Source organism: Heterodontus francisci, chromosome 6 (assembly GCF_036365525.1).
Source record: "Heterodontus francisci isolate sHetFra1 chromosome 6, sHetFra1.hap1, whole genome shotgun sequence".
In the NCBI taxonomy this organism is placed as follows: Eukaryota; Metazoa; Chordata; class Chondrichthyes; order Heterodontiformes; family Heterodontidae; genus Heterodontus; species Heterodontus francisci.
The window spans coordinates 71,403,924-71,422,463 of record NC_090376.1 but is presented as its reverse complement, the minus strand read 5'-3'; the positions used below and the strand labels follow the sequence as shown (position 1 = coordinate 71,422,463).

The following is an 18,540-nucleotide window of genomic DNA, read 5'->3' as shown; positions in this document are numbered from 1 at the left end:
GATGCTAGTGGACATGCGTCGTCTGTGGCAACCCCCCCGATTCTGGAAATATTAAGGGGATTGCTAAGGTCTGAAGTTGCTAAAGCCAATCATCTTGTCATCTTCTGGGCACTCTGCAGTCTTCTCGTCAACTACTTTTCCCTTCCACCAGATGAAGTTGTTGTGCATCCCCATCAGCCTCTGTTTCTGGAAAAAAACACCGTGCGAGGAGTGGCAGGTGGCTATAGTCCAAACTTGGTAATGTTAATATTCTCATCTTTCTCCTAGGTGCTCTGCAGCTATTAGGTTTGATGTTCATTAACACATGTTTCTAGTGAAATAATTAGTTTGTAGAAGGCAGGATTGCTTGTGTCCATTGTGATATGGATAATTCTTAGCCAAAGTGCGGGTAGAGCATTCAATTTGAATGAATGTAAACCAAGTAGGAGTTTCAGTATCCAAGATGCTTGCTGTTGAGTAATTATTTGAATTGCATGGAAATAGTAGTTAATTTAAAGGAAAGAAAGTTAGGGCTTGAAAATAGAGCCAGAATCGATGTTGTCAGTTATGGTGGATGCTGACTGTGTTGTTTACACCATTCAATAAGGGCACCCAATCTGGTCTGACAACAGTTTCACATTTCATTCATGGTGTGATGGCTTTGTGTCTTGCTTCCAGTGAGCTGTAGGGCCAAGTTGCCACATGGGGTTATGATATAGTGGCAGTAACAGAGACTTGGCTCAAACAAGGGCAGGAATGGGAATTTAACATTCCTGGCTACAATACATTCAGGAGAAATAGGGAAAGAAATAAAGGTGGGGTGGGGGGAAACCGGAGGGTGGGGGTGGGTGTTGGTGATGGTGACAGTATTGATCAAATATACTGTTGCAGTCCTGGAAAGGGATGATGCGCTTGAGGGTTCAAAGACAGAATCTATTTGGTTAGGGTTGAGGAACAGAATAGAATAAAGGAGCAGAAGAAGAGTTGTTTATGTTGCTAGGTGTATACAGTAGACCACCAAATAGAGGAAAGGAATTGGAGCAAATCTGAAAGCAGAATTCAGAAAGATGTAACAACAATGAAGTAGTAAGAATGGGCGACTTCAAATCTGGGTTGCTGAGGGAATTCTGGATGGAAATAATGGAAACTCTGGCTGCAATCTTCCTTTTTGGATGTGGGGGTGTGGTGCGAAAGAACTGGAAGATTGCAAATGTTACATTCCTATTCACAGAGAGGGGAAAAGGGATAAACCTGGCAACTACAGGTCAGTCAGCCTGATATGGGTGGTGGGGAATCTTCCAAAAAGAAACCATAATCCAGGACAAAATTAATTGTCACTTGAAAAAAATTATGGGTCAACAAGTGACAGTCAGTGCGGATTTATTAAAGGCAAATAATAGTTAACAAGCTTAATTTGAGATCTTCCAGTAAATAATGGAGAGGACTGTTGAAGGTGATGCACCTTATGTGTATATGGATTTTCAAAAGGTGTCTGTACAGTGCCACATACTAGTTGTCTTGTTAACAAAGTTAAGGCACATGGGATTAAAGGGCAGTGGCAGTGTATACAAAATTGGCAAAGTTACAGAAAGCAGAGAGGAATGGTGAACAGTTGTTTTTTTCAGACAGGAGGGAAGTATGCAGTAGTGTCCTCCAGGGGCCAGTAGCAGGACCACTGTTCTTTTGATGTATATTAATAACCTGGACTTGGATATGGGTCAATAATTTGCAGATGCCATAGAATTTGGAAACACAGTTAACAGTGAGGAGCATAGTAGCAGACTTCAGGAGGATATGCACAAACTGGTGAAATGGGCAGACACATGGCAGATCAAAATTTTATGCAGAGCAGTATGAAGTGATGCATTTTGAAAGAATGAGGAGAGACATATAAACTAAATAGTACAATTTTAATGGGAGTGCAGGAATAGAGAGACCTGGGAGTTTACTTAGACAAATCTTTGAAGGTGACGGGACACGTTGAGGAAAACTGTACTTTAAAAAAAAAAGCATAAGGGGATACAGAGAAGGTTAAGAGGAGATTTAATATAGGTATTCAAAGTAGGAAGTATACTGATAATTAAGGAAAAACTGTTTCCACTGGTCGATAACCAGAGAACACATTTTAGATAATTGGTAAGAAAGACAGGAGTAAGGTGAAGAGAATTTTTTTTTACGCATTGAGATGATATGGAATGCATTGTCTAAGGCATATTCAACAGTAACTTTCATATTGGATATATTAGAATTCGATATATACCAAGTCCCGTTGCCCTATCACCCCTGTGCTCGCTGACCTACATTGGCTTCTGGTCAAGCAATGTCTTGAGTTTAGAATTCTCAAATAAAACCAAAGTGCTGGAAATACTCAGCAGGTCTGGCAGCATATGTGGAGAGAGAAACAGTTAACGTTTCAGTTCTGTGAAAAGTCACAGACCTGAAAAGTTCAGTTTCTCTCACCACAGATGCTACCAGACCTGCTGAGTATTTCCAGCACTTTCTATTTTTATTTCAGATTTCCGGCATCCACTGTATTTTGCTTTTATTTACAATTCTCATTAATGTTTCTAAATCCCTCCGTGGCCTCACGCCTCCCGATCTCTGTAATCTCCTCCAGCCCCACAACCCTCGAGACACTTGTGCTCTTATTCTGGCTTCCTGTGCATCCCTGATTTTAAACGCTGCAGTATTGGTGGCCATGTCTTCATTTGCCTCAGCCCACAAGCTCTGGAATACCCTCCCTACGCCTCTCTGCCTGTCCACCTCACTTTCCTCCTTTAAGAGGCTCCTTAAAACCTATCTCTTTGACCAAGCTTTTGGTCATCTGACCTACTAACTCCTTCTGTGGCTTGGTGTCATATTTTGTTTTAGAATGCTCCTGTAAAGTGCCTTAGGATGTTTTATTATATTAAAGGTGCTATATAAATAAAAGTTGTTATATACGTGGAAAGATTTGTAGGGCTGTGGGAAAAAGCAGGAGAGTGGGACTAATTGAACAACTCTTTTGAAGAGCTGGCACAGGCATGATGGGCCAAATGACCACCACCTCTGCTGTAGGGTTCTATGAAAAGGATACAGGGTGCCACATCGTTGGTACAGGAGCATAATGGGTTTCTTGGCACAGATTCTTGAACGAGGCAGGGCAGCTGGCACTAATGCCTTTGCACAATAGCTGGGAGGGTCTAGTTGGGGCCATTTACCTGAAGGGAAGTCAGGCATTGTATTACTGCAGCCTTTCACTATATCTTGACTACACTTGCTTTCAATGTCAGCGTGACTGAGATGATAATACTCAAAGGCTTGGGGCTTAATCTTGACTGGTGCTCCAATGCAGTACTAATGTACTGCTGATTTATCAGGGATGCAATCTTTAGGATGGAATGTTAATCCTGGCCTTGGTTAGAAACATAGAAAATGGGAGCAGGAGTAGGCCATTCGCACTTCGAGCCTGCTCCGCCATTCATTATGATCATGGCTGTTCATCTAACTCAGTAACCTGTTCCTGCTTTCGCCCCATACCTTTTGATCCCTTTAGACCCAAGAGCTATATCTAACTCCTTGAAAACATACAATGTTTTGGCCTCAACTGCTTTCTGTGGTAGCGAATTCCACTGGCTCACCATTCTCTGGGTGAAGAAATTTCTCCTCATCTCAGTCCTGAAAGGTTTACCTCATATCCTTAGACTGAGACTCCTGATTCTGGACTCCCCCACCATCGGGAACATCCTTCCTGCATCTATCCTGTCAAGTCTGTTAGAATTTTATAGGTTTCTATGAGATCCCCCCCCTCACTCTTCTGAACTCCAGCGAATATAATCCCAACTGATTCAATCTCTCCTCATACGTCTGACCCGCCATCCCAGGAATCAATCTGGTAAACCTTCACTGCACTCCCTCTATAGCAAGAACATCCTTCCTCAGATAAGGAGACCAAAACTGCACACAGTATTCCAGGTGTGGTCTCACCAAGGCCCTGTATAATTGCAGCAAGACATCCCTGCTCCTGTACTCGAATCCTCTCGCTATGAAGACCAACATACCATTTGTCTTTTTTACCGCTTGTTGCACCTGCAAGCTTACCTTAAGCAACTGGTGTACGGGAACACCCAGGTCTCGCTGCATATTCCCCTCTCTCAGTTGATAGCCGTTCAGATAATAGTCTGCCTTCCTGTTTTTGCTACCAAAGTGTATAACCTCACATTTATCCACATTATACTGCATCTGCCATGCATTAGCCCCCACCCCTCACTCAACTTGTCCAAATTATCCTGAAGACTCTCTGCATCCTCCTCACAACTCACCCTCCCACCCAGTTTTGTGTCATCTGCAAATTTGGAAATATTACATTTGGTTCCCTCATCTAACTCATTAATATATATTGTGAATAGCTGGGGTCCTAGTACCGATCCCTGTGGTGCCCCACTAGTCACTGCCTGCCATTCAGAAAAAGACCCATTTATCCCTACTCTTTGTTTCCTGTCTGCCAACCAATTTTCTATCCATCATAATACACTACCCCCAATCCCATGCGCTTTAATTTTACACACTAATCTCTTATGTGGGACTTTGTCGAAAGCCTTCTGAAAGTCCAAATAAACCACATCCGCTGGCTTCCCCTCTTCAACCCTACTAATTACATCCTCGAAGATTTCTAGTAGATTTGTCAAGCATGATTTCTCGCTCGTAAATCCATGCTGACTGCCCGATTCTACCGCTGTTCTCCAAGTGCTTTGCTATAAAATCTTTGATAATGGACTCTAGAATTTTCCTCACTACTGACGTCCGGCTGACTGGTCTATTATTCCCTTCTTTCTCTCTACCTGCCTTTTTAAATAGTGGGGTTACATTAGCTACCCTTCAATCTGTAGGAACTGTTCCAGACTCTCTAGAATCTTGGAAGATGACCACCAATGCATCCACTATTTCTAGGGCCACTTCCTTAAGTACACTGGGATGCATACCATCAGGCCCTGGGGATTTATCGGCCTTCAGTCCCATCAATTTCCCCAACATCATTTCTCCACTAATACTGATTTCCGTCAGTTCCTCTCTCTCACTAAACCCTGTGTCCCCCAACATTTCTGGTATGATATTTGTGTCCTCCTTTGTGAAGACAGAACCAAAGTATGCATTTAGTTGGTCAGCCATTTCTTTGTTCCCCAAAATAAACTCCCCTGTTTCTGACTGTAAGGGACCTACATTTGTCTTCACCAATCTTGTTCTCTTCACATACCTATAGAAACTTTTTTACAGTCAGTTTTTATGTTCCCTGCAAGCTTGTTCTCGTACTGTATTTTCCCCTTCTTAATCAATCCCTTGGTCCTCCTTTGCTGAATTCTAAACTGCTCCCAATCCTCAGGTCTGTTGTTTTTCCTGGCAAATTTATATGCCTCTTCCTTGGATCTCATGCTATCTCTAATTTCCCTTGTAAGCCATGGTTGGCTACCTTTCCCGTTTTACTTTTGCGCCAGACAGCAATAAACAATTATTGCGGTTCATCCATGCGCTCTTTAAATGTTTGCCATTGCCTATCCACCGTCATCCCTCTAAGTAACGTTTCCCAATCCGTCTTTGCCAACTCATGCCTCATGCCTTCGTAGTTTCCTTTACTAAGATTCAGGACCCTAGTCTCAATCAACTACGTCACTCTCCATCTTGATGAAGAATTCTATCATATTATGGTCACTCACCCCAAGGGGTCTCGCACCACAAGATTGTCAATTATTCCTCTCTCGTTACACAATATTGGTTGTGAGATTACCTTTTTTTCTACCCAACTTACTTATGCTCGTGCCTGTCTTTTTTTTCATTTTCTTCCATATCATTTCCAATCTCTTACATTATCTGTTTGTAAATATCTGATCTCAAGCTTGTTCTGCCTCAATGAGTATTGCAAATAAACATGAGGATCCAGCTTTAATCTGATGTCTTGGATAAAAAAATAAATTATAAGAATATGACTTTTGTTAAGGTGTTCTCTTCCATTTTTCTTGTACCTCCCCATGCCACACACACCCTTAGGCAGAATGGGTGAACTGCTTCCAGACCTACACAAATACACCTCCAAAACTGAACATTAGAAAGTGCACAACAAGAACCAGAAGAATCTGCCCTCTCTTTTGACAAACTATTGGCCTTTTTTCAGTATTCTGCCATATTAGAATTGTAGTTTATTGTATCCGATTACTCAATGGTACAGCATTACGCAACTCTCTGACCTTTGTTTTATTTCTTCAGTCTATGCATAATTTTTATTCACACAGAATAGAACTTCTTTATACTTTCATTTAAATCCTTTTTAATATTGTTGTCCGAGGTACCGAGACACAATTTGGAACAAATTTTAATTGGCTAATTTATAAAATTTGTATCTGATCTTTTAGCTAACTTTTTTAAAGCTGGTTGCTTGACCTTCTGACAATCTAGATTTTAAGAACATAATAAATAGGAGCAAGAATAGGCCATTTGGCCCCATGAGCCTGCTCCTCCATTCAATAAGATCTTGGCTGATCTGATTGTGACCTTAACTCCACTTTCCTGCCTGCCCCCATTAACCCTTTACTCCCTTGTAGATATGTCTAACTCAGCCTTGAAATTTTTACAATGATCCAGCTTCCACTGCTCTCTCGGGTAAAGAATTCCAAAGATTAATGACCCTTTGAGCGAAGAAATTCTTCCTCATCTCCGTCTTAAATGGGAGACCTCTTATTTTGAAACTGTGCCCCCTAGTTCTCGATTCCCCCATGAGGGGAAACATATACTCTCAGCATCTACTTGTCAAGCCCCCTCAGAATCTTATGTTTTAATAAGATCACCTGTCATTCATCTGAACTCCAATCAATGAGTATAGGCTCAACCTTTCCCCAGAAGGAAACCTCTTCATCCCAGGAATCAATCTAGTGAACCTTCTCTGAACTGCCTCCAATGCAAATAAGGAGACCCAAACTGTATACAGTACTCTCGGTTTCAGCAATGCCTTGTACAATTGTAGCAAGACATCCCTACTTTTATACTCCATCCCCCTTGCAAAAAAGGCCAGCATTCCATTTGCCTTCCTAATTACTTGCTGTACGTGCAAGCTAACCTTTTGTAATTCATGTATGCTGACACCCAGATCCCTCTACCATACCATTCTTCAGTCTCCATTTAAATAAACTGCTTTTCTATTCTTCCCACCAAAGTGGACAACCTCACATTTTTCTACATTATATTCCATCTGTCAAATTTTTGCCCACTTTCTTAACCTATCTATATCCCTTTGTAGACTCTCTGCATCCTCCTTTGTATCGTCAGCAATTTTGACATACATTTGGTCCCATCATCCAAATCATTAATATAGATTATAAATAGTTGAGGCTGTAGCACTGATCCCTGTGACACCCCATTAGTTACAGTGTACCAACCTGAAAATGACCCATTTATCCTGTAGGTAGATCTTGCTTTTCATTGGGGCCCAGTATTCTTCTTAAACCTTGTTCACTGTAGGAGACTTTTCTTTCTTGGGGGTCAGGTGTCTTCAGGGGGGTTTCGGTTCCGTGAGAAAGAGATGGGAGCAGACAGTCCATGTCTTCTTCAGTCCAGGAGAAAAGAGCTTTCTGCCAGTTCAAACATTGTCTACAATTTAAAACTCCCCAAGTTGGCCAGCAGGGTAGTCATGTGACTGGTATAACCACTTCTGGCTTTGTGTATTGGATGGGTCAGGGAATGATCCTTTGCTCCAAGCAGTGTCTGTTAATATGCAAAAATGTCCTTCCAGCCAGGGGCTTGGCAACCCCTTGTATCAGGCCTTCTCCTCTTCCCAGCAACAATTTGAAATGTAATGTCCATGTGGTAAAATAATATGCCTCAATCTTGGCAAGCGGGGGCCTGAATGACACCTCTAAGGGACCAACATGTAATTTAACTACTCTCTTCCTTTTTATATACTTGTAGATGCTCTTACTGTCTGTTTTTAATTTCCTGCTAGTTTGCTCTCCTATTCTAATTTTTCCCTCTTTTTTTTTCATCTTTTGGTTTCCAACATTTTCCCAATCTTCTGGCCTACCACTAATCTTTGTAGCATTGTATGCCTTTTCTTTCAATTCAGTACCATCCTTAACTTCCTTAGTTAGCCATGGGTGGCACATCCTTATCGTAGAGTCTTTCTTTCTCAATGGTATATATCTTTGTTCAGAATTATGAAATAGCTCCTTAAATGTCTGCCACTGCTTACCTACTAATTTTAACCTAATTTCCCAGTCCACTGTAGCTAACTCTGTCTTCATGCTTTTGTAATTGCCTTTATTTAAGTTTGAAACACTAGTTTCGGACCCAAAATTCTCACCCTCAAACTGTGAAATTCATGTTATGATCACTCTTGCCTAGAGGATCCTTTGCTATGAGATTGTTCCTTAATCCTGTCTCATTACACATTACCAGGTCTAAAATACCCTGTTCCCTGATTGGTTCCGCAGTGTATATTTCTAAGAAACTGACCTGAATACACTCAAGGCTACCTTTCCCAATTTGATTTGTCCAATTGATATGAAGATTAAAATCGCCCATGATTATTGCAGTACCTTTCTTAGAAGCCCCCATTATTTCTTGATTTTCGCTGTCCTAGTGTAGCTACTCTTGGGTGGCTTATAAACTGCTCCCACCAATGACTTCTTTCCCTTGCTATTTCTTATCTTCACCCAAACTGATTCTACATCTTGATCTTCCGAGCCAAGATTATTTGTTTTCTCACTGCTGTGCTGATGTCATCCTTTATTAACAGAGCTACCCACCTCTTTTGCTTCTTATCCTTCCGAAATGTCAAATACCTTTGAATATTCAGTTCCCAGCCTTGGTCACTCTGCAACCACGTCTCGGTAATGGCTATCATATCATATCCATTTATTTCTAATTGTGCTCTCAATTCATCCATCTTGTTACGAATGCTGCATGCATTAGATAAAGGGCTTTTAATCCTGTCTTTTTACTGTTTTTTTTCCCTAGTCTGACCCTATTTTCTGGTGCACTCTTACTACCTGTCACTCTGGTTATCATTACCTCTATCACTACCCTGCACTATTGCCTTGTCCTTTTTCATTAACTTTCTAAATCTCCCCTCAAATGAACCCTCTAGCTCAAGACTTTTTTTTTAACCAGCTACTTTTAGTTAAATCCTACATTTGTCCTTAGTTCTCATGCTATACACCATTTCTAAACAGAGTTGGGAGTAAGTAATCAGGACTTTGCCATTCAGTACTTTCAATGCCATTGAATTGGGCACCTGTGCATTTTTCTGATGGAGAATGTACCAACATATTCTTGCTTTGTCTGGGAAGAACGTTGCCTAGCCGCTGAATGAGACCATAAAATGATGTTCTGTATTAATAAAGAAAGCCACATTACAATGTCATCTTGAGATGGAACAGATCTTTTCTTTTGCTTATTTACCTGCACATCCCAGCAATATGAATTGGTCATTTGTTTGAACTGCTCTGGTTTCCCAGAGTAACATAATGGTATTTCACCTTTTACAGAAGCTTTGGAGGTCATCTCAACCCCAGTGCTTGAAGAACTGGCTGTGACAGAGGCACCAGAAGTGACTTCAGAACCCACACCAGGTTTGTCATTTTATTTGTGTTTTCTATGAGAAACTGGGCAACCTGTTTGAAATTTGGGTCTGTTGTAGATACTTAGTTGGATTCAGTGATGTAAGTTGCTCTATAGACTGTTTTGAGTGTCTTGTTTTTATGGTAGTTGACTCTTGCTGTCCTGTACCACTTGTTTGGTAATGAGGTAGTGAGGGCAATAACAGCAGAAAGTTCACAATCTGGAGATACGAACATATGAACATACGAATTAGGAGCAGGAAGAGTAGGCCACTCAGCTCCTCGGCCTGCTCCCCTATTCTTCAAGATCGTGGCTGATATGATTGTACCATCGACTCACATTCCCATCTACCCCCAATAACCTTTCACCCCCTTGCTTATCAAGCATCTAGCTACCTCTGCTTTAAAAATATTCAAAGACTCTGCTCCCATAGCCTTTTGAGGAAGAGAGTTCCAAAGACTCACGATCCTCTGAGGGTAAAAATTTCTGCTCATCTCTGTCTTAAATTGACGCTTCCTTATTTTTAAACAGTGACCCCTAGTTCTAGATTCTCCCACAAATGAAAATATCCTTTCCTCATCCACCCTTTCAAGACCTCTCGGCATCTTATATGTTTCAATCAAGTCGCCTATTACTCTTCAAAACTCCAGCGGATACAAGCCTAGCCTGTCCAACCTTTCTTCATTAGAAAACGTGCCCATTCCAGGTATTAGTCTGGTAAACCTTCTCTGAACTTCCTCCAATGCATTTACATTCTTCCTTTAAATAAGGAGACCAATACTGTACACAGTACTCCAGATGTGGTCTCACCAATGCCCTGTATAACAGAAGCATAACCTCCCTACATTTGTATTCAATTCCCCTCGCAATAAACAATACAATTTTATTAGTTTTCCTAATTACTTGCTGACCTGCATACTAACCTTTTGCGATTCATGCACTAGGGCTCCCCGATCCCTTTGCATTTCAGAGCTCTACAGTCCCATGCCATTTAAATAATATGCTTTTTTATTTTTCCTGCCAAAATGGACAATTTCGCATTTTCCCACATTATACTCCATTTGCTAGATCTCTGCCCACTCACTTAACTTGTCTATATCCCTTTGTAGTCTCCTTATGTCCTCTTCCCAACTTACTTTCCTATCTATCTTTGGGTCATCAGCAAATTTAGCTACCATACCTTTGGTCCCTTCATCCAAGTCATTTATATAAATTGTAAAAAGTTGAGGTCCCAGCACTGAACCCTGTGGCACACCACTCATTACATCTTGCCAACCAGAAAATGACCCATTTTGCCTACTCTCTGTCTAGCTAACAGGAAACAATCTTCTATCCATGCCAATATGCTACCCCACCCCCAACAGCATGAGCTTTTATTATCCGCAATAACCTTTGATGTGGCACCTTTATCAAGTGCCTTCCGGAAATCTAAGTACAGTACACATCCGCCGGTTCCTCTTTATTCAGAGCACATGTAACTCCCTCAAAGAACTCCAATAAATTGGTTAAACATGATTTCCCTTTCACAAAACCATGTTGACTCTGCCTGATTATCTTGAATTTTTCCAAGTGCCCTGCAATAATGTCTTTAATAATAGCCTCTAACATTTTCCCTATGACCGATGTCAAGCTAACTGGCCTGTAGTTTCCTGCTTTTTGTCTCCCTTCATTTTTGAATAAAGAAGTTACATTTGCTATTTTCCAATCTAATGGGACCTACCCAGCATCTATGGAATTTTGGAAAATTAAAACCAACGCATCAACTATCTCACTTGCCATTTCTTTTAAGACCCTAGGATGAAGTCCATCAGGACCTGGGGGCGAGTCATCCCACAGCTCAAATAATTTTCTCAGTAACACTTTCCTGGTGATTGTAATTTTGAGTTCCTCCCTCCTTTCCATTTCCTGATTTACAGCTATTTCTGGGATGTTACTTGTATCCTCAATAGTGAAGACTGATGCAAAATACCTGTTCAATCCTTCCACCATCTCCTTATTTTCCATTAATTCCCCAGACTCACTTTCTATAGGCCCTACGCTCACTTTGTTAACTCTTTTTTAAATATCTATTGAAACTCTTACTATCTGTTTTTATATTTCTAGCTAGCTTTCTCTCATACTAATTTTTCCTTCCTTATCAACCTTTTAGTCATTCTTTGCTTTTTTTTTATATTCTGGCCAATCCTTTGATCTGCTACCCATCTTTGCGCAAATATATGCTTTTTCTTGAAGTTTGATACTATCTTTAACTCTTAGTTAACCACGGATGGTGGATTCTCCCCTTGGAATTTTTTTTGTTGGAATGTATCTATTCTGTGTAATCTGAAATATCCCTTAAATGTCTGCCACTGGATCTCTATTGACCTATCCCTTAACCTGATTTGTCAGTTCACTTTAGCTAGCTCTGCTTTCATGCCCTCAGAATTGCCCTTATTTAAGTTTAAAATACTAGTCTCAGTCCCGCTGTTCTCTTCCTCAAACTGAATGTAAAATTCATTCATATTATGATCACTGCTGCCTAGGGGTGCCTTTACTATAAAGTCATTAATTAATCCTATCTCGTTGCACAATACCAGGTCTAGTATAGCCTGCTGTCTGGTTGGCTGCAGAACGTGTTGTTCTAAGAACCATCCCAAAAACATTCTATGAACTCCTCATCTAGGCTACCTTTGCCCATTTGAATTTTCCAGTCTATGTCGATTAAAATCCCCCATGATTATCGCCGTACCTTTCTAATAAGCTCCCACTATTTCTTCCTTTTATATCCTGTCCTACCATGTGGTTACTTAGGGGGTCTGTGCACCATTTCCACAAGTAACATCTTGCCTTTATCATTTTTCATCTCTACCCAACCGCTTCTGCACCCTGGTTTCCTGAACTTAGGTCATCCCTCTGGTATTGTGTTAATACCATCTGTTACGACCAGGTGAGAAAGGGGTCTAGGGTTCCCTCTCAGCCTCCACCTGGTCTTACCATAACAGGGTTTAATTTTAAACACACCGTGTTTTTAGCTCCCCCTTGGTGAATCCTTGTTCACCGCTTTCCAATTATATTCTTAGATTTAAAGAAAAAAGGTTGAACTTTATTGAACTTAAACTCTGATTCGGTTAATGTCTACGGATACGCGACACGCCCATCCTAGCATGCATATGCGATACACTCACGCAGATAGAGACAGAAAAGAGCAGAAGAAATAAAGTGGAAAAGCTTGAGGCAATATCTGAAGATGGTTTTGGTTACTGTTCTTCGAGCTCACTGTAAAGTACTTGATTGTAAGTAGGTCTTGCTTTTTGTTGGGGCCCAGTATCCTCCTTAAACCTTGTTCGTTGTAGGAGACTTTTCTCTCGAAGTTCATGTGACCTCTGGGTCCAGATGCTTGTGAGAAAGAGATGGGAGCAGACAGGAGAGGTCTTCTCAATCCAGGGGCAAACAGTCTTTCTGTTGAGTTCAAAAACTCTATGGCGAGTTCAAAAAACCCTGGACCAGCCAGTTAGTCATGTGACCAGCTGGTTTAACCAGTCCTGGCTTTTGTGCGTTGTATCACCTTAGCAGTCTCTGGAATGCTCTTCCTTACAGCTTCAATATCTGTTGATCAAAATCCATTGTGGGTTGAATGTGTCAGGAAATGATCCTTTTGTCTCCACAAGCACTGTCTGTTAATATGCAAATGTTTTTCAGCTAAGTGTCTGGCAGCCCTTGTAACAGGCCTTCTCTTCTTCCCAACAATATGACAAAATTAATATGCCTCATTTTTGGCAGGTGGGGGCCTGCATGACACATCATTAACTAACAGAGGCACCCCTCCACCTTTTCCTTGCTTCCTGTCCTTCCTAAATGTCATGTACCCTTCAATATTGAGGTCCCAATCTGTCATCTTGTAGCCATGTCTCTGAAATGGCTATCAGATCATATTTATTTCTATTTGTGCTATCAGTTCGTCTGTTTTATTTCGAATGCTATGTGATTTCAGATACAGAGCCTTTAGTTTTGTCCTTTTATTGTTTTTGTAACCTCTGGCCTTATCTGCTGATTTACTCTTAAATTTGTACTCTGTCCCTTCCTGTCACAGTCTGTTTATCATTTCGCATGTTAATACCTTTCTCTCTTGCCTTGTCTCTACTATTTGATTTACAACATCTCCCCAAATTTGATCTCTTGCCCCCTCTATTTAGTTTAAAACCCTATCTACTTCCCTAGTTATGCAGCTTGCTAGAATACAGGTCCCAGCACGGTTCTGGTGTAGACCTTCCCAACGCTACAGCTCCCACTTTCCCCAGTACTGGTGCCAGTGCCCCACGAACTGGAACCCACTCTACCAGAACAGTCTTTGAGCCATGCATTCATTTCTCTAATCTTATTTGCCCTATGCCAGTTTTCACGTGCCTCAGATAATCCAGAGATTATTACCTTTGAGGTTTTGCTTCTTAATGTGGTGCCTAGTTCCTCATACTGACTATGCAGAGCCTCTTTCCTTGTCCTCCCTATGTCGTTGGTGCCTACATGGGCTATGACGACTGGATTCTCCTCCTCCCACTGTTCGTTCCTCTCCAGCCCTGAGCAGATGCCCCGAACGCTGGCACTGGGCAGGCAACACAGCCTTCTGGGCTCTCACTCTTTGCTGCAGAGAACAGTGTCAACCCCCTCACCTTACTGAATGGCTTCCTGTACCATGGCCAGTCTGCTCATACACCCTGCAGACCTCGCTTTCATCCACACAGGTTGCAAGCATCTCATACCTGTTTGACAATTGCAAAGGTTGAGGCTCCTTCACGACTGTCTGCTCACTTTACCTGCCTCACTCACTGTCATGCCCTCCTGTCCCTCGCCGCTGACCAAAACAGATGACCCTATTCTAAGGGGTATGACCGTCTTCTGGTACAAAGTGTCCAGGATCTCTCCCCGTCCCTGATGTTGCACTGTGTCTGCAGTTCAGCATCCAGATCAATAATCCTGATCTGGAATTCCTCTATCTAGCTGCTTACACTATCTGCAGATGTGATTGTCCTGGATTGTGTTGACATCCAGGACATTCCACAGCTGGAACACGACAACTGTCCTGCCATTGTTACTTATGTTATTTAGTTAATTTAATGTAATTACTTTCTTAATTAACTTAAAATAATTCCTATGTATCCTACAATTTACTGTGCTTATAAGATGCTAGTACCACCTACAGCTAAGAGTTATACGTTTTTTTAATTACACAGGTATGTGTTTTAGGTATTTTTTAAAGTTTTAGTCCTTTTTAGTTATAGATCTTCCCAACCAGCCAGATTCTTCCACTGCACCGAAGTAAGAACCAAATACTGGAGGGTGAAAAAAGTAGGGGAAAAAAAGGAGCACCACCTCCTCCACCTTCACCGAACTCCCCGCTCACCAAACTTGTCTCTGCACGCTCTGCTTACAGTCTGCACTTCATATCTCTGTCTTATGCACATGTATTTCTTCCAATATCTTCATTGGACCAAGTTAATGCTAGATAAGGCAAAGTTGGTTTGATTTGTAAGCTGCTTTATTCCACATTTGAATGAAGTATACAGCACACCAGATATGTTCAGCCTTTTTGTCCAACTGGTACAACTTTTATTTGCCTAATGATTCATAAAAACGCACACGATCCCAATTCAGTCGGTTTTCTTGCATAACTCAAACAGAATAAGCACTCTGCGTTCTGTCCTGCAGTGCATGATAGAATGTGTCTCCCTGCAGTGTTCTGTCTTTAATAATTTTCTCACGCTGCTCTATGGCTTTTTGGTTCTTAAGTTTCTTTATTTTAATAAAGCCTTACTCTAGTTTAATCTTTTCCTCAGAACTGTTTCCTCTTAGCAGAGTCCACCAGTGTGACGTGACAATGAACCCTTGAGTTCTATTGATTAGCATTGGTGCAGCAGCAATGAGTGTGAACATAGAATTATGGGACTTTAGAACACAGAAGGAAGCCAATCAGCCTGTCCTGCTTGTGCCAGCTCTTTGAAAGAGCTGTCCGATTTAATCCCACACCCCAGCTTTTTCCCCAAAACTCTAAATTAGTCCTCTTCAATTACTTGTTCAGTTGTCTTTTAAAAGTTACTATGGAATCTGATTTTACCATGCTATCAGGTTATGCGTTACAGATCTCAACAACCCTCTGTGTGACAACATTTCTCCTAATTTCCCCTCTCGTTTTTTTTTTTGCCAATTATTTTAAATCTACGGCCTGGTTACTAACCCACTTGACAGAAGAAACCGTTTCTCCCTACTTGCTCCATTAAAGTCCCTGGTAATTTTGAATACCTTGAGTAGGTCTCTCTTTCTCTGCTTGAAGGAGAACAATCCCAGCTTCTGCAATCACTTTACATAATTGAAGTGTGTCATCTCTGGTGTAGTCCTGATAAATCCCCTTTGTTCCCGCTCCAAGGCCTTGATATCCTTCCTGAAGTGCGGTGCCCAGAATTATACACAATACTCCAGGTGAGGCCTAGCCAGACATTTGTAAAGGTTTAGCATGACTTCCTTGTTTCTGTCTTCAGTGCCCTTAGTTACATATCCCATATGCTTTCTTAACTGTTTTATCAGCTTGCTCTGCCGCCTTCAAATATTTGTGAATATAACATTCCCCACGTGTTTGCCCATTTCACCAGTCTGTCTTTGCTCTCCTGAAGACTGCTAGTATTCTGCTTCCTGTTAGGAACACCGCCAAGTTTTGTCTCATCTACATACTTCAAAATTGTACTCCCTATACCAAGTCCTGGTCATTTATAAATAACAAGAAAAGTAATAGTCATAATACTGAGCCCCAGGGCACCCTACTGCATACTTCCTTCCAGTTAGAAAAACATCCATTCACCACTACTTTGACTCCTCCTATCCTGTAACCCATTATGTAGCCATGTTATCGCCGTTGCTTTAAAACTTTGCTTCTATTTTCCAAATGTCTGTTCTGTAGTACTTTATCAAGTGCTGCTGAAATTCCAAAAACATGTACTCCACCATCATCGTTATTCCTTTTGGATACTTCACTTGCTGCAATATTAAATCAATTTTCATTGTTTTCAGGATGTTGGATTTAGACACCCTATCTGTATACTATTTAACATCCCTGTTGTCCTGTTAATTTAGTCTCTTTAAAGAAAGCTTTACTTAAAGGCATATTTTTTTTAATAACTCGTATCTGGATCTTTTGCATTGAAAAATGATCAAAAATCCAGAAATACAACACCTGTTTTCATTGAAAAGCATTGTGGCATATATTAAGAAATTTGCAGATCTTTCAAAAGAGTTTTTTTTTTAAAGAAAGGCACAGAGGCGGCACAGTGGCGCAGGGGGCGGCGCAGTGGTTAGCACTGTAGCCTCACAGTTCCAGCGACCCGGGTTCAGTTCTGGGTACTGCCTGTGTGGAGTTTGCAAGTTCTCCCTGTGACTGTGTGGGTTTCCGCCGGGTGCTCCGGTTTCCTCCCACAGCCAAAGACTTGCAGGTTGATAGGTAAATTGGCCATTGTAAATTGCACCTAGTGTAGGTAGGTGGTAGGAGAATTGTGGGGATGTGGTAGGGAATATGGGATTAAATGTAGGATTGGTATAAATGGGTGGTTGTTGGTCAGCACAGACTCGGGCCGAGGGGCCTGTTTTGGTGCTGTATCTTTCTATGACTCTATGAAAGGACAAAAGGAAGAAATTGGAGTGAGAATCACGTTAAGTCTTGTATGTTCCACTGACAAAATTGAGAATGCAGTAGTTGTAATTGGTGTTTTGCATCTAAATTCTAGGTTACACTCAGATTTTTAGAAAACTACTTGCAATTTATCAGAATAATCTAATTCTCAAATTAGGTCAGGCAGATCATGTAGATTTTATGTATGTGAAGCACACCATGTCTGCCAATTCAAAACATGGTATACTGATTTTTTTTTTAGATTATTCAAATCTAGTACTGTCTTTAAACACTGTTAAGGACAATGGTAGGCTGGTGGTGTTTTGTGTGAAAGTGCTTGAGGTCATTGGGTTTGGGGAAACTAATCCAAGGGATCATCTTATTAATACATTTGTATTGTCCATTACTTGCCCAAATGGGATTGCTGCAGCTTTATTTGAATGGTTTCATGGTACTCCAGGGAAGCCTCTTTTTGCTCGTTTCTGTCTTGGCTGCTGAACTGCTGGTTGCCACCAATCCCCACTGTTGCTCTCTTCCCACTCCCTCTGCCTCAGGATTGTTTTGACACTGTAGTTCTTCTTGATTGAGTTTAGAAGGTGGGTTAGTTTCATCATTACTTATTACTCTAGATATGCCGAGTTTGTGGCACTTGCAAGAGATTGAGTCATCAATTTTATTTGTGGAATTTTGGTTGAGCTATTGGAGACTATAGCTATGTCTCAATTGGTGAAAATTGGACTCAGCTATCGGATCCTGTACAATTGCCTGCCAACACTACTAAGAGCCACAGTTTAATAATGGCCACTTGGGCTCGGCACTGGAGGGAGAGTGGGCACCTGTGGAATTGCATCCCAGTCAGGAAAAGTGCAATTTCAGTAATGGTAAGGGGAGAAAAATAGTAAAGAAAATTTTGTCTCCTTGTATGTTTAGCATTTTGTATAGCAATTATGTTTGCCAAAAAATTATTTGTTAATGTATTCAGGGGGGTTTGTGTGTACAGAAGACAATTTTAGTTTAAATTGTATTCACTTAAGTTTAAAAAAAAAAATTCTAATTTGATGGTGCAGCTCAAAGGCCTTTCATTATTTACATAGCTAATACTTTTTCATTCACATCTAAAGAAAATATTGCGATGTAATTTCATGTAGAATTTGGAATTTTCGTAAATGTATTTACTTTGACTAAGCTTAATAACTTCAACTTACAGTGAAATGCATGTTTTTTGTAAAACAGTGGGTGTCTTATATTCCCAAAGTGTAAAATTCTATCCAACTAAAACAACTTCTGATGTATATTGAGACATATTTCTAATTTAAAGCTGAATATTTAGAAGTTTATGTTTGAAAATT

The 18,540-nt window shown here is 40.9% G+C and overlaps 1 protein-coding gene across 1 annotated transcript in view; it reads left to right on the top strand.

The window, feature by feature from the left end:
- eif5b (eukaryotic translation initiation factor 5B) overlaps positions 1 to 18,540 on the top strand; it is a 187,632-nt gene that overhangs the window by 84,597 nt on the left and 84,495 nt on the right. Inside the window, exon 8 of the mRNA XM_068033891.1 lies at positions 9,489 to 9,572. Coding sequence (XP_067889992.1) covers positions 9,489 to 9,572 — 84 coding nt within the window. The remainder of the gene's footprint in view (positions 1 to 9,488; positions 9,573 to 18,540) is intronic.